Here is a 16,228-nt window from a genome sequence, read left to right on the forward strand (position 1 = left end):
GCCAAGGGTTCTGTGCAAGACTCTGGCCCTGTTTGGAACACTTTGATGCTTCCATCCCATTGTCGAACCAAACACACCGATCCGAAGAGGGAAATGGTCACCAAGTGTGATGAGTTAGTTTTATTGTGAATCAACAGCGGTCACCGGAAATGGGAAGTGGGAACATGAGCATTCGCTCTGGAACAGCAGGTAGGAGAGGAAAAACGATTATCTCCTACCACCCGGTGGTATAACAAGAAACAAACGCTTAATTCATTTAAAAAGTGCACTTGCCACCATTTTATACAAAATATATCTCGGACACCGAACCAGCACAAAAGTGAGCTAAACTAACACTTTTTTCCCTAAACAATTAACAGTAATAATAATACATCATTATACATACACTTGTTTATTACAATGTCAAGAATGTATCATTTCTGTTAAACATGCATATTCAATGATTGTACAGTGTGGAATAAGAGCACTTACTGACAGCATTTAGCAACATCTACACTCATTGGAGAAAATTGATCACCGTTCTCATACATTTGTCATAAAAACAGGAAATTGTAGTCATATTAAGGCAAAGAAAGGGAGCTTGTCAACTGCAAGAATGGCATTATGTATATGCATACGGTGTCGGCAATTATAAGGACCATGGAATAAATCCTGAAATATTGTGATCATACTTCATAGAAAATATATTGTACTGTATTTTTAAATCAATGATGACAAAAGGAAGTAGTAGTCCCAACACAGAATTTTAGGGGCATGGCGTTCATCTTGTCTTCTTTTTCGTTGAAATAGGTTTACGGTTTCTTTTTTTTCCTCCGATAATGGTCTTTTTCTTTTGTGAAGAGAAAAACTCTGACCGAGTTGACAGTTTCGACTTTCACTTCAACTTTCGTCGGAGCTGTCACTGCTTCTTTGCAACACGTCTAAAAACAGCCATTGTTCAGTATGGATAGCTTATAATGAATGTATTTCCTCACTATTATGTCAATCATAAGAAAAAAAAAAGCCGTCTGATAGACTGCTTCCTTTTTCCAACACGTGGAGAACAGGTGTGAACAGTGTATTTATCTCAGTCAGATAACAGAAGTTCATTCCTAAGCTCAAGAGCAGCATGAGAAAATCTCAGACGCCAGTCTGAAACAATGATTAAAATGTACCGGTAATTGTACGAATAAATGCTTTACCCCTCATAATGACTCACCCTGCCTGTGAATTGACTAAATTTATGCCCTTGGCCACCATATGAACATTTTGCACAACTGTCTGCAAAATCGTGCTTTTTAAAAAAAATTGGCACATTGATTTTATTGTTTGCTCAAAGGCAATGTTGTTATAGAATTAAGTCAAGTCAAGTCAACAGTATTTATAGAGCACTTTCAAACAGCCATCGCTGCATACAAAGTACTGTACATGGAGCGATTTAACATATACAATAAACAGTAAGACGAATCAGTAATAAGTAATAAGGCGGTAGAAAGCACCAAGCAGTAAAACCAATAGCAAATCTAAGTCATGCTGAGTCAAACGCCAAAGAATACAAGTGAGTTTTGAGGAGGGCTTTAAAGATGGGCAGCGAGGAGGCTTGCCGAATGTTCAGTGGGAGGTCATTCCAGAGAGATGGACCAGCAACAGAAAAAGAAATTAAGGGGCTAAAGTAATAGCCGGATAATGTTCCACATCATATGGAGATGGCTTACTAGCAACACAGTCAAGCAGCCAAATTTCCTGTTTGTCTCGTCATTGACCATATCGTCCAACCTCAGAGCTCGATGGTGCGAACGTGTTTGCCCGCTGAAACGGCTTTGATCACACTGGCAGGTAAACACTCTGACTTCTCCGTGGCGCTGCCACAACATGACCAGTGTGGCTTTCCGGGATGACCCTTGTGGTTGTGACCGCACCCTTGAAATCCTCCTGCCCACATAAACACAAAGTATTCATTCAGGTTTCAAGGATGCAACATTGACCGTTTGTAGAATTGAATTGATACCTGATATGTTTACATTTTATACCTTCAGGAAATGTTACCTGCCCTCTGTACAGTAATCAATCTGTCAGGTCTTATTAACTCATTCAATCCCAGCCATTTTCACTGGAGCAACCCCCTCAATCCCAGCCTTTTACTGGATTTTGACTGATCTTGCAAGGCCCACAGAACATTTGGTTTTAATCTATATATATATATATTGCGCGTCGTCCCGCACGCGGCCTGTCCTTCCGTCTGTCCCTTTTCAAAACGTACCTACTTCACCGCGCCACTGCGCGCCGCCACTGCGCCGCTCAGGCAGTGGCTCACTACGATCGCGCGGGCATCTTGGCGAAAAAATGTTGTCTACCCACAAGCATTGCAATAAAATTGTTAGTTATTTAGTAGAGCTAAACATCTCTTTATTTTCGCGATGAGCAATGAAGATGAACAAAAAGTTGAACCAAGCAACAACACTTTTAGAACAACACTTTTAGAACTAGCTGATGAGCCGCCCGAAGGGCGGCGAACCACCACTTTACCAGCCTTCCGCAGGAACTAGCTGATGCTATATAAATATGGAGCCTACCAAAATAAAATTTGGACTCTCTTCTTTCAGCAGATAATTTTCCATCTTCATCTAATCTTTTTCCATTCTTCAGCAATCGGCATTACAAAATGGCTAAGTTTCATGAAAATGGCGATTCCTGGGCAAAAAAAAAAAAAAAAAAACGGAGAAAAAGAGCTTTTTGTAAAAGCATGCATTTCAAGCACGTGAGGCACCACTGCCACCTACTGGTCGCTTTTTTACATGATTTACAATGCAAACGGCTTATTCTCATTCACAGATTGCATCAGACCCTCCTCTATGGCGCAAAAAAAAGAGACTACAGGTACGTCCTTGGTAGGCGCAATTTTTAAAAGATGTACAAGGACATCTTGTGGAATGAAAGAGAAGTGCCTACATGAGCAGGAAAAAAATGCACTACTATGCAGAGGTTTTGACACACTTTTACATTCAAAATCATGAGCAAGTGAGCTTTGCCATTCCCCCCGCAAAATAAAAGTATAAGACGTCATCATTTATTGCCCATCATTTTCTGTACCAGTTGTCCTCATTACTTTTGACGGTTGAGCTGGAGCCGATCTCAGCTGACTTTAGGTGAGAGGCAGGATATGCCCTAAAATGGTCATCTATCAAACACAGAGCACATATGACAAACAATTCACATGAATCACTGTGGTTGCAAAAGTGGACTTTGATGTCTACCTTATACTACTTTCCTATAAGTGACTTGCTTTGGAGCGCTGCACCTGCACTTACTGTTGTCACGTTCTGTCCGAAGCGATAGCTATCGCTTCGTGCAGAACAAATAAAATAAAGGTTGGATCCCCGGAGAAGAGACAACGAAAAAATCTTGTCAACGAAAAAGTGTCTTTAATGACAAAAAGAACAGAAAGAGCCCGACAGGGAAAAACGATAACACAAAACGCTGGTCAAATAAGGACCAGGAAATAACAAGAAGGGTACTCTAACAGAAAACGCTCGCGGAAAACAACACGACGCGAGGAGGACCTGAATTTGGCGGTAATAAGAGCAATACAAAATCTAGGAGCAAAACGCGAATAACGGCCGTAAGGCAAAAAGGCAACTGGTCAATTGACAATAGCGAGATCGAGAGCGGGTGCAATATGGCACGGCATGGAATTCTCCGGCAGTGAGATGACTGCCGGAGTCGCTTGATAAAGGCAGGTGATCAGCCCGAAATTAACAACAAGTGTGCAGTCGGGGAAAAGAAAACCCGCCCCCTGCAGGCAGGCACGGAACGTGACAACTGTAAATTACATTAAAGCGACTTGCATCGTTTCGGACTACACCATGAACCAAACACCAATAATTAACTACAAAGTGTAATTTGTTTCATTAAAAACAACAGAGTGCAACAGGGTTAGTGTAATGTTAGAGTCTCTTCATACCGGGCATAGTTCCTGGACAGCCGCAGCGAGCCTCCTTGGCTCCTCCACTGGAGCAGAAGGAGCAGCAGTGAAACACTCCAGTGTGAAGCCTCAGCTTCTTCGTTACATCCAAAATAAACGGGGAACCCTGCAGGATAGAACATAAGTCGCTTTATGAACCAAACTACTATTGATTGTCAGAGGTGTCAAGGTTTGGTTGCTGACCTCAGGTCCTTAGGCTACTTTATCCATTTTTTAGAAGTTCTGGAAATAATGTTTTGCAACAATCCCAATTTTTAACATTTACCTTCTACAATTTTCTCAATACTCTCTTCCATATTTTATATATATAATATATATATATTTTTTCCCAAGATGGCGCCCAAGTAGGCAGCCTTCGGCAAGTGCTCTTCAAGAGCCTTGCTTTTTTTGTTCTTTTTTGCTGTTTTTGTCTTTTGTTTTGTCACATGTTTGTTGTTTCACCGTGTGGACCTGATATGGACTGTTTTCAGCGCTTTTTGGCCACGACATTCGTCAAAGGAGCAGTATCTGTGCTTGGTGGTTGCGCCTTCTCGGCAGCACGCCTGTACCAGCACAGATTTTGATTGGGAAGAATGTCGGCGCCATTGACTGTCGGTGCTGGACAGACCCGGGGCGCTTGTGTTTTTTGCGCCTGTAATGGGCAGCATTTTTCACAACCCCGTTTTGTTCAGTGGTTATGTCGGCGCAGTTGGACAGTCGGCGTTGGTGCGGCTGGATGGATGGCTGCTGAAGTTGAGGATGAGGAGAGAGGAGCGTTGGCGCAGAGCGCCAATGCGTATTTGGAACCGTGAGTCGCCGCTTGAAATTGAAATGGATTTCCATGGGACAGGAGAAGTGAACCAATCTCTTTTTTCGTCAGTGGATGCTACAGCTTCTTGTTGACTTCGAAACTTAGATTGTAGCCGACGTGTGCACATTTTGAGCATGACGTCTCTGATCCACTGGTTAAAGGACACTTTGATTCTCTCCTCTTTCATCTCAAACTGCTTCAAACAACAAAGCGTGTGACGGAAAAGTGGTTAGGACTGCGCGACTTTATTTGAACTGTTTTGTTAAGCGCTTTGTTACAGCTGCCGCTGTTGTGAAAGCGCTATATAAATCAGCAGGTATTATATTGTATTGTATATTGTCGCTGTCAGGAGGAATCCTCATACTGTCAAAATACCAACTTTTCCGTAAATCAAAAAAATGCCAGCTTGGTTGCATTCCCAAATACATTCAAACAATAATGCGTAAGAAAATAAAATAACACTTTTATTTCTCTGGCATTGATGAAAATGGCAAAAGTAGGGATCCCTCATCTGTGACAGGAGGTCTGTCAGTCCATCACTGATGGACACCCGTTTTGCTGATAATTGACGAATGACGCAAAACTAAAAAAAGAAATGACGGACAAAGCATTGACAGAAATGGGTTTTCGTCCATCAGTGTCCGCTTGGAGTTGTCCCTTCTAAATAATGAAACTTAAAAACTGGACAGCATCTGAGTGGAATTCACATTTCTCAGCCTTTACGTACAATTTGTTTTCAAGTAATCTTTCTAATAATTAGCAAGTAACATGTTGATGATGGCGGCCGGTTGGTTCAGTGATTAGCGCATTGACCTCACAGTGCAGAGGTACCCGGCCGGCTCAATTCCAGCTACTGCTTTCCTTGTAAATTACCTCTGGAAAATAGAACAAACATGGAGCTCGAGGCAGCTGTGCGCTTCACAGTCCATGGTCTTGCCAAGTCCCCATCATGCAAAAACCCTTTTGATATGTCACAAAAGAAAATGCCCATCCTATGTCACGGTCACAAATGTCATGAGCGAGCCAATAAGACAATCATCCAATTAACCCTGTGCATTACGCGTAATATGCAGCTGAGACTTACCTCCATGGGTTTTGAGGGTCCTTCTGCAATGATGTACTACAGCGATCAATTTTAACATAACAAGCCAATTAAAATGAATCGAACCATACTATTTTCACTCATTATTGTCAAAGAAACAACCAGATGTTGAATACAGGCGGCACACAGCATCCGCAAAACAATGAAATGGATGGGGTTTTGGAACACTGCTCAGAGTTAAGTCGTGTTCAAGACTGACGATGTATTTGTTTTCAAGCTATTTTCACCCCTATAAATAGGTTAATACTGTTGCACTGTTTGTGCAAAATTAACAGATGAAATGAGGGTGGTCCTTAAGTATCGATTTGTGAAAAAAAAATATGCATTTCGCCATATTTAGGCATTGGGGCATCCATCAGACAGCGACAATATTATTTATGGCATAAATAGCACACAAAACAATGACATGCACATTACCAATAAAGGTAAAACAAAATGTTTTTAGGTCTTGCTCAGGGAAGCCTTTGAAGTCAATTCATTTTCTAGTCTCAAGGATTACCTTTCCTCAGCCTTGTCAGTATTGTATCCTAGTACTTCTTCTCCGTATATAGTCCATAAAGTACACAGAGTAGCTATATTTAGGTCAGTCACATGGGTTCATGTTGTACCTTCACATGTTGTGCTTTGACACAAACCCACACAGAGTATGTTCCAGCCTCGTCCGGCGTGTAGGAAACTTTGTAAGAGCCGTCATTGTTGTCCACCACTGTGCTTTCCACCACACTGAAAGAAAAAAATTGCAGTACCTTTGACAAAATGTCACATACTGGTAAGTCAAAACCAACATGAAATATAACATTTAACACATCTCGCAGGATATCGTAGCAATCTCCACAAAATAAGCAAACACTCGCATAAATGCGAGTGATTGACATCACAACAGATTGAGTGAATGCTTTGTGTTTGATTTTTTTTCTTTTTGTTCTTGCTCTCACCGTTGGATGTCTAACATTTCAGAATGGATTTGATTTGATCTCAATTAATCCACCCAGCCATTTTGTGTTGTTTCACCTTATTAAGGGTTGTGATTTGTAGGAAAGCTGGAACCTCTCCCAGCTGACTTTGGGCCGAGGCAGAGTACACCATGGACTAGTTGCCAGCCAACCTCAAAGATCATCGTTCCTCAATGTCATCGTTTCAGTTTAGGTTAGTGGTAGTCACTCGCCTTATAGTACACGTAAGTATCGTGGCGCCCACTGTATAAATACTCTGAAACACTCAATCTAAAGTGTATGTAGGTATGGATGGATGGATATATGGCCTACTTGTCCTTACCAGTTTTTCTTCTCCCTGTGGACAATGCTGACCAGGACATGATCCCCGCCACGTGCCATCTGGTCCCCACTGGAGTTTCTGCAAACCAGGGTAAAGTGAGCCTGCTGGCCCTCATTAGCCTGCTCGAGACCTGTGGACATGGTGATGGGGAGGGTTCGGTAAATTTTCAAATTGAAAAAGTCATTTATTATGCGGGGCAGCACGGTGGTCAACTGGTTAAGCACATCCGCCTTTCAGTGCAGAGGTGCAGGGTTCGATATAGCCTTCATGTGTGGAGTTGGCATGTTCTCCCATTGCCGGTGTGGATTTTCTCCGGGTACTCCAGTTTCTTCCCACATTCCAAAAACATGCATGGCAGGCTGATTGAACACTCTAAATTGTCCCTCGGTGTTAGTGTGAGCGTGGATGGTTGTCCGTCTCTGTGTGCCCTGCTGGCAACCGGTTCAGGGGTCCCCCGCCTACTGGCCGAAGACAGCTGGGATAGGCTCCAGCACCCCCGCGTCAGGATAAAGTGGATCAGAATATGGATTGATGGATGAATCTCATCTGAAGTATGAAGCCTAAAGTGGACATTTGTGGTAAGAGTAACAATTCTCAGAGGTGGGTATTTTACAAAATATTGCCGGTCATTCATCATTTGTCAGCAGCCTGGGTAACCATCCTTCATCGGCAGTCCGTCGTCTTTTTTTTCAAGCCGAAACAAACTTTAATCATCAATCTCTCAGTCCGCCTGTCAGTTATTTTAACCACGCTTCTGTCTAATACGAATTACAATTCCTCAAGGGAGATTTCAACTCAAACTGCTGGGTTTGCAATGGGTTTCCCCCCTCTTTCTACCGAGTGATTTCCTTTCTGAACTCTGACTGAAAATTTCCCCAGTGCGGGACAAATAAAGGAAATCTTATCTTCTTATCCTGATGCTGCATCATCAATGGGTAAATGACCAAGCAGTGTTCATTAGCTTTCGGTACCTTTACGTAGAAAAGCGCTATATACGTGAATAGAAGCCCATTTACCATTAATAGTTGCCATTTTTACATTTTGTCTGCAGTGGAATTTGAACCATTACCTTTAAGCTCCACAGCACAATTCTTTACAGTAGAGCAAATGCAGTGTCATAGCATAAACATGGGAGCACAAAATAAGGTCCAACGAATTACTATAACTAGCTGCCACTCTAAACCTCTGTTCACGACTGCTTATTTTTGGGTTTCACACCACACAGAGAACCAGAACCATGCAGACAGATTTCAAAGCGAAAGGGGATGGGCTATGATGCCTGCCGCAGCAAATTTTGGTTAGTAAGATTAGCATCGCTCCAACAACCAGGGACGGCATGACTCAGTGGTAGAGTGGACATCTACCAACCCGAAGGTTGTGGGTTGGACATTCAACCCTTGTCACCAATGTTCTTTGAGCAAGATATTGAACTCCTAATTTCTCCTCTGCTTGGCTCTCGACGAAGGCGGATGCTTTTTTGCTCGCCACTCAGTCTATGTGCTATCCTTGTGCTGTCTTTTCCTAGCCTCCGCCGTATTTTCATCCTAACAAACCATGGAATTGGTTGGCTGGTCTCTTGATCCAATCGACAAAATGTTCTCAACGAGAAGAGCAGGCAGTCGGGAGCCTGCTTGCCCCTCGGGACATTTTCTGCAGGGTTCACCATAGATCCCTGGAGGAAGCAGAGAATGGTGTTCCTGTCAATTCTGTCCGTTGAGGAGGTGGAAGACATCTACATTATTGGCCTTCTGATAGCAGGTATACTGCTGTTTGGTGTTAGCAGTTTCCTGATCTATCGTAAAATCCAACCGACGGGAGCAGCTTTATTGGAAGTGAAGAAGCTGCCGGTCTTTTTGGGACGGCACTGCTCGGATGTACAACACTCAGACTCAAGAGATGACTGAGGTCAACCGAAAAATGGATGCGGTTTTGGAGCGTCTTCATATGATGGTTATCAACTTGGACAAGTTGTAATCTGCGCTTCGGAAAGAAATTGCGGATTTGGCTGATCGGTGCCAGTGAAGGGATACAGCCATGGACTCAAGGGCACCTAAAATGTCGGCTGTCCTTCCAAAACAAACAACGCTATTTGGATCCTTTCCCCTGGACGGAAGCTAGTGCCCCCACCATCACCCCCTCCTTCTCGGCCATGGATTGATAAACCGGGACTGTCTCCATGAGCAGACCTTGACGAAGCAGCTGCGGCCTGTTACGCACACACAACCAGACAATCACGCACATACACATCCTTATCATCACTGCCTTCATTGTTCCTGTTTTCCCCCCGCGACGTGGACTGATCCGCGGAGCGCTCGTGGACCGTGCAGCTGGTCGGATGGGATGCGTCGCATTCCCCCTTCCCCCACTCACCTTTCCCATCCATCCGCCCCCTCATTACATGTTATGTCTTGTGACTTGTTGTAACTGTCATAAGCTTATTTATGTGCTATGGTCTTTTTTTTTAATCCTAGACTTAAATTATCCTCATAGTTCGAGCGTGTCTTTTCCCCCCTCTTTCTACCGAGTGATTTCCTTTCTGAACTCTGACTGTAAATTTCCCCAGTGCGGGACAAATAAAGGAAATCTTATCTTATTATCCTGATGCTGCATCATCAGTGGGTAAATGACCAAACAGTGTTCATTAGCTTTCGGTACCTTTACGTAGAAAAGCGCTATATACGTGAATAGAAGCCCATTTACCATTAATAGTTGCCATTTTTACATTTTGTCTGCAGTGGAATTTGAACCATTACCTTTAAGCTCGACAGCGCAATTCTTTATAGTAGAGCAAATGCAGTGTCATAGCATAAACATGGGAGCACAAAATAAGGTCCAACGAATTACTATAACTAGCTGCCACTCTAAACCTCTGTTTACGACTGCTTACCTTCTCCATCTATCGTGCACTTGTTGGGGTCCAGAGCCTTAAAGTGGATTACGCCCACCACTGGGTAGCCGCTCACCTCACCTGCCAGGCCCTGGGGATCAAAGTGAATACCGCTGCCGTCATCGGGGACGAGTGCAGCTAGCTGGTCATTGCAGCTGCTCTCTGCCAGGCTGCTCAGCCTCCTGAGCGTCACACCCTTTGTGCTGAGAATCTCTGCATCCGAGCCACAGCCCAGCAGCCTGTCGGCGAAGTCCACGCCACCACGGACATCAGACAGTGCCTGCTGCAGCTGTGCCCTCTGCAGATGCAGCTGGTTCCTGTCACACAATGGGAATGACTCCTAAATTAACTTTGTTCAAGTTGTCATCCAGCATAGCAACACTCAAAACAATTAACAGCATATCAAAGTCCAACATATCATCCAGCAGTCCAGCATACAACATACCAGGATCCAACATGTAACCCAGCATTTCTATCCCAACATTTGATTTAGTATGTGAATGTCAACATGTCATTCTGTCATTCAGCATGACAAATCCCAGTATGTCAATGTACAATCTGTCACATACAGTGAAACTCCTCTACAACGAAACCTACATGGTCGAAAATACCCCCTAATGTGAAAAAAATTTCATGCTCCCCCTATGACGAAAAGTCCCCATTCCGTTATACGAAATCTTTTTCTCTGCTCTTGCCTCACAACGAGATTCACTGCAGTGAAAACAAGCCTTCCGCAAAAGTCTAATCCAACAGCGACCTCTACTGCTTCATTCGGGAAATGGCAACAGCAACCACCACACTGGTTTACACATGGCAGTAGTCCAGGAAGTATTTATTGTTAGTTTCAGACGCAGCAAGAACGTTGCATTGCTAAAATGGCTACAAAACGGACCTTTGGATGTCAAGCAGCTAAGACAAGAAGAACTCTGATGCTGGAAGAGAGGGTAAAAGTGATCAAAATGAAAGATGGAGGAAGCAAAATAAAATACATTATCCAAGAAATTGATGTAAGTGAATGCTGATCGTAAATTTCTCAATTTCTTTCTTTTTCACAAATGGATAGAAAATTTGAATGTTACTTTACAACATAACGAAAAAAATGTCAGATTTTTGGGGTGTTTTTTCTTAGTTTTGTATTATTAATTTATTAATTACAGGAGGGGGAGGATGCTGATGATAAAACACCTAAACCCAGGTCCCTGAGAGACAGTCTCAGCAATATTACAGCACTCATTGAAGATGTTAAAGGCAGAGGAAACATGGAATGGCTGAGTACAGCACTAAAACTCAGAGACCTGTTCCAAGAAGAAAAATTGAGAAGTGTTGTCGAGCAAAAGAGTATAAATGACTTTTTAAAAAGCAACAAAGTGGAGTGATAAATATCAAACAATTGTATGTTAATGTTAAACAATATCAAATAAGCGTATGCTCATATTTATGCACTATGTACAGGATTGGAATAAAAATAAAGAGTACACATACACGTTTTGTGTGTGTGTGTGTGTGTGTGTGTGTGTGTGTGTGTGTGTGTGTCTTTACATCGGAGATAAAAATTTGCTACAGTGAAAATCCCCCTGCTGTGAAAGATTTCTTGCTGTAAAAATGATTTCGTTGTAGAAGAGTTTCACAGTAGCACGTCTTCCAACAAGTCATCCAGTATGTCAGCATCCGACATTTAATCAAGCATGTCAGCCTCCAGCATGTTATCCAGCAGGTCATATGTTCTAGTTTGTCAACATGTCTTGCAGTATTCTAAAACAACAAATCAGTGGTGTCAGGTCGAAACCTCCAATGTCACATTTTAGTAAAGTTCTTTTTCTTCCCCATAAATCTATACAATTCGTCAGTCTACACATAGACACACAAATTATTGACCAATCTTAAGTGTTAACTTGCGATCTTTGACGATAATATTCATGGTTTAAAAGACATGGCGTTTTGAAGGTGTCCTGAAGTGATGATTTAGCAAGTAAAAGGCTTCTGTCTGATGCCAGACGTATCAAAATTTTATCCTCATCAAGCATATTATTGTCTGACATATACTGTGACATGTTAAAGGGGAAGTCAAGTCAAACTTCTTTTCAATAATATTCTCCAAGCCTCGCCACTCATCTAAACAGGGCATTCTGCTCCATATTGCATTTGTGGAATATGAAGGAAACCATCCATTTTTATCCATCTCAGGGGACGACCATTTTGCCACTTGGCAGTCGACTGTAGTCCAGTGGGGGATTATCATTATATATAACTTTGCTGCTGTGAATTGGGAATTTCTCCATTGTGAGACTAATAAAGGTTTTCTTATGTTTTCTTATCTTATCATATAAGTGAATGATGAATAGTACAAAAGATGATCAGGCTGTTTGAAAAATAACTGCTTTGCTGCTGCAGCATATCAGAGTAAAATGTAACACAGAATCAATGAAACCCATTCATCCAATATCCAGCACCTCATCTCAAATGTCATCCAGAAGCATCTTCCTGCATGTTAACGCGTAACATGTCTATTAGCATATGCTATGACATCTCAACAGCCAATCCAGTATGTCATCATGTCATGCAACATGCCATGCAGTATGTGTCCAACATGTTAACCAGCATCTGTGATCTATCATCCAACATGTCATACTTCATACATGTCAACATCTAGAACGCCACTCAACATGACATGTTGGATCTTGGCAACCTGTCATTCAGCATCAACATCCAGCATGGCTCATCATGTTGGTATCATACTTGCGTTGGATGTGAAGCTCCTCTAGGCGATGCAGTAGGGCGAGGCAGTGAGCTTCCACCGCACCGGCGTAGCCTCGAGCGAATGCCCTAACCTCATTGGCTGTGGCCTCCACTCTTGTCTGCAAAGCTTCCTGGGAACCCTCCACCTGGAGAAGATTATAAATATTAACAAATGAAACAGGCGGTGACAAAATCAACTCGTCACACCTTTTGCAGTGTCTGCTCCAGTCTTTGCAGGTGAGGTCGCAGGCGGACAGTGACCAGTGTCCTGATGTGGTCTCCGTGGCAGCCAATGACCTCATGGGCAGGACTGCAGCGGTGCTCGGAGTGGAGAGTTGCGGCGCATTCCAGACATACTGGTAGGTCGCAGGGTTGGCAGAAGAGGCGCAGCTCCTGTCCAGGATGGAAGGCACACAGGATGGGACGGCAGAGGCGACTGTGAGACTTGAGATCCTGTAATTGCTGAATGGAGTGAGACGCTGTACGCGTCTGACGCCTGTCAATGACAGCATCAATGGAGATCAGTGATTCCCAACACATAGAGTACAGTGAGTATTCAATTAAAAAGACCAAAATGTAATAGCAGGTAAGTAATTAGTGATTAAATCATCAAGATCATCAGACAAAAATCATCGTATCGACAGTTATAAAAAATGTTTGGGGTGGTGAACTGTGAGATTTTTGTCATGCAAAATATTCCGTCTTGGCTCAACAACGGTTGAAAAACACAAATTCTCGATAAGAGCCCAATCAAAAATGATGGCTCGGCTGTATTAAAGTCAAGATAACTTTAGAGGTACAGTATTTATGTAACAATGCGTTTGTTTTTGAGCTTGTACAGCAGCAGCACAATGACAACAGTTTCTAATATTTTCTCAATTATCTTAATGACAGTTTTATTTATTTGCTGATTATAACTAACCTGTGCAGATAAGAACATTTTACATGTTGATGAGTAGAACATGAGGTAGAAAAGTTCTACTGCAGCAGTAGTTGAAAAAAAGTCACCAAATTACAAGTGATTAATTTCTTGATTAATTTTGCACAAATAGTAATAATGATTATGATAATAATAAATAATACATGTTTAATTACATTTGGGAAAGCATCCTAAAAACGCCCCGACGAAACAAGAGAATTGATTGACCAAGTAGCCTGAAATTGCAGTGTTTCATTTTGCCTTGTGTTTAAGGCTCTCATTATGAATTCATGTTTGTTATGTTTTGTGAATATTAATTGAACAGGTGTTATGCTTTCATCGCCAGATTTTGTGTTCATGTGGAATAAATGGCGTTGTTGAAGTTATCGTTTTATCATCGCATGCAAATGTTCTTCACGACACTGTTTTGTTTACTTGTGAATAGAATTTTGCAATAAAGATTGTCTTTAAAAAACAAAAGTTAACGCGGAAGTACAAAGTAGAAGAAAAAAGTAAATCGGTAGTAAATAGTCGTGAAAGAAGTACCTGTGCGCTTGAAAACAGAACTCGCACAAGTTAACACAGCAGACCTCACAGCGGCTCTCAGCCAGTCCTTCGCCGCACAGGTCACACCCAAGTGGGCCGTTGCGAACCAGGGTCTCGAGAAAGACTTCGTCTAACGCCAAGTGGTCAATGGTTAACCCGGCAGGCCCTGAAGGCGGAAGGTCCACCTCCGAGTCACAGTCGGGACAGAGCACCGTGACGGTGATCGGTGTGGCGTTGTCTTTCGGAGTTCCCCCGTCGCTGCCCTTACGTTCTGGGGCGTCCCGGTTGCGACCAGCGTGAACTGAAAAGGGCTCCAAGTGGCTGATACAGTCCAAGCAGAAGGTGTGCAGGCACGGCAGGATTTTAGGCTCCCGGTACAAGCGTTTACACGCGCTACAAACCGCCCTAGGGTTCGCCGGCAGACCGTCTTGTGCGATTGCCACAGTTGTCGTCAGCTGTTCGCAATGATCTTTTTCTTCGGACATCGTTGGTGCCGACAAAAACAAACCAAACTTTGCGACCAAACTTGTTCAAAAGACAACTGTACTGAAGCAGAATCTTTGATATGTCCACAGTAACTCACGTGAAACTTTACTATCAAAACAAAAACACATTTTTAACTTGCCTTCATCCGTTAAAATGCCACCGGAATGCAGTCCTTGATGCTTCTTCCATGGCTCCAATGGGACATACGACACCGCTTCAGCGGTGGGCCAATGGAAGGGCGCCGGGGTCCAGCAGGGGCGGTCCGAACATTTTTAGGTACCCCCTCCAAACATGCCCATACCGGTCCTCTTTTCTGGCAGGACTGAACTAATCAAATTGTCATACTATATTTACACACAATAACGGACCTTTTAGAAGTTCTGTTGTTTCTTTTTAGGAGTATTCCAAGCACTGTTAAACTCATGTGAAAATTATGCACAGAATGAAAAATGCATGAAACGTTCAATGATAAACCTCACTCAAAGTTTAAGCTGTAGTTCGCAGTGCCATGAAGGGAGATCGCCAAGCCGTCTACAGTGAGGAGCTGAGGGCTGGCCAGTCGATGGGTTGACCACGTGTAGAGTGCGGCGGGCGCCTCTGCGCACCAGTGTCCTACCATGGCCAAGCCATTCCAGGCCGACTTGGAGCCTGTTCCGGCACACCACAGCGTGGGAAGTGCGCCTGCCTGACGGCTGCCATTCAGCGGGGTGGGAGTCATTCTCTTCAGATTGTCACTATGTTTCTCCATTATTTGTTATCTCTTTTATTGTTTTCTTCTCTTTTCTATCTTACCGCTATTTTTTTCTTCTTCTTCGTGCCACCGCTATTTTTATTATTATTCATCGTGACAGGGGTTCATTTTGGCCTGGGGAGTCAAGTTCAGCATGCGTGTCAATGATATCTGGCGCCATCTAGCATCGTGAATGGGTATAATGTCTAGACCCGAATATAAGACAACGCTCACTTTTTCAGTCATATTTCAATGCAAAAAACACCGTCTTATATTCGGGCCAATACGGTGTGTGTGTGTAATATATATATATATATATATACACTGCGATTGGCTGGCAACCGATTCAGGGTGTCCCCCGCCTACTGCCCGGAGACAACTGGGATAGGCTCCAGCACCCCCCGCGACCCTAGTGAGGATCAAGCGGTACGGAAGATGAATGAATGAATATATATATATATATACATATATATATATATATATAATTAGAGCTTTCAGTTCATCGTGTTTTTATTGGCATTAATTTAAATGAATTTTAACGGGATTATTTTTTTTCTCGCGAGATTAACGCGGCACACGTCACAAGGGGATGTTACGGTGCTCTATAAATACACCAGAAACAAAGTAACAAGCGGCGCTGCAGAAGGCCACGCCCATGTCTGTTTTGCCAGCCCTGGCAGCGCGAGACACCGAAAAAGGATACTTAACCCTTGTGTGCTCCAAATTAAAAAGGCCTTAAGTTACGCATTTTACAATTTTTGTAATGATGTATTTTGTGTTACAAAAACATTCTTTT

At 42.9% G+C, this 16,228-nt stretch overlaps 1 protein-coding gene across 1 annotated transcript; it reads right to left on the reverse strand.

Annotated features, from left to right (window-relative positions):
- Positions 1 to 225: 225 nt before the first annotated feature.
- trim45 (tripartite motif containing 45) lies at positions 226 to 14,922 on the reverse strand. The gene is made up of 8 exons (XM_052083018.1): positions 14,217 to 14,922; positions 12,959 to 13,247; positions 12,752 to 12,897; positions 10,016 to 10,332; positions 7,129 to 7,258; positions 6,462 to 6,576; positions 3,941 to 4,067; positions 226 to 1,911 (listed from the first exon to the last, which is right to left on the reverse strand). Exons 1-8 carry the CDS (start codon positions 14,699 to 14,701, stop codon positions 1,757 to 1,759), a joined length of 1,764 nt encoding a protein of 587 aa, XP_051938978.1. The 5' UTR covers positions 14,702 to 14,922; the 3' UTR covers positions 226 to 1,756.
- Between the last annotated feature and the right edge of the window lie 1,306 nt (positions 14,923 to 16,228).

This window comes from Hippocampus zosterae, chromosome 12 (genome assembly GCF_025434085.1).
Source record: "Hippocampus zosterae strain Florida chromosome 12, ASM2543408v3, whole genome shotgun sequence".
In the NCBI taxonomy this organism is placed as follows: domain Eukaryota; kingdom Metazoa; phylum Chordata; class Actinopteri; order Syngnathiformes; family Syngnathidae; genus Hippocampus; species Hippocampus zosterae.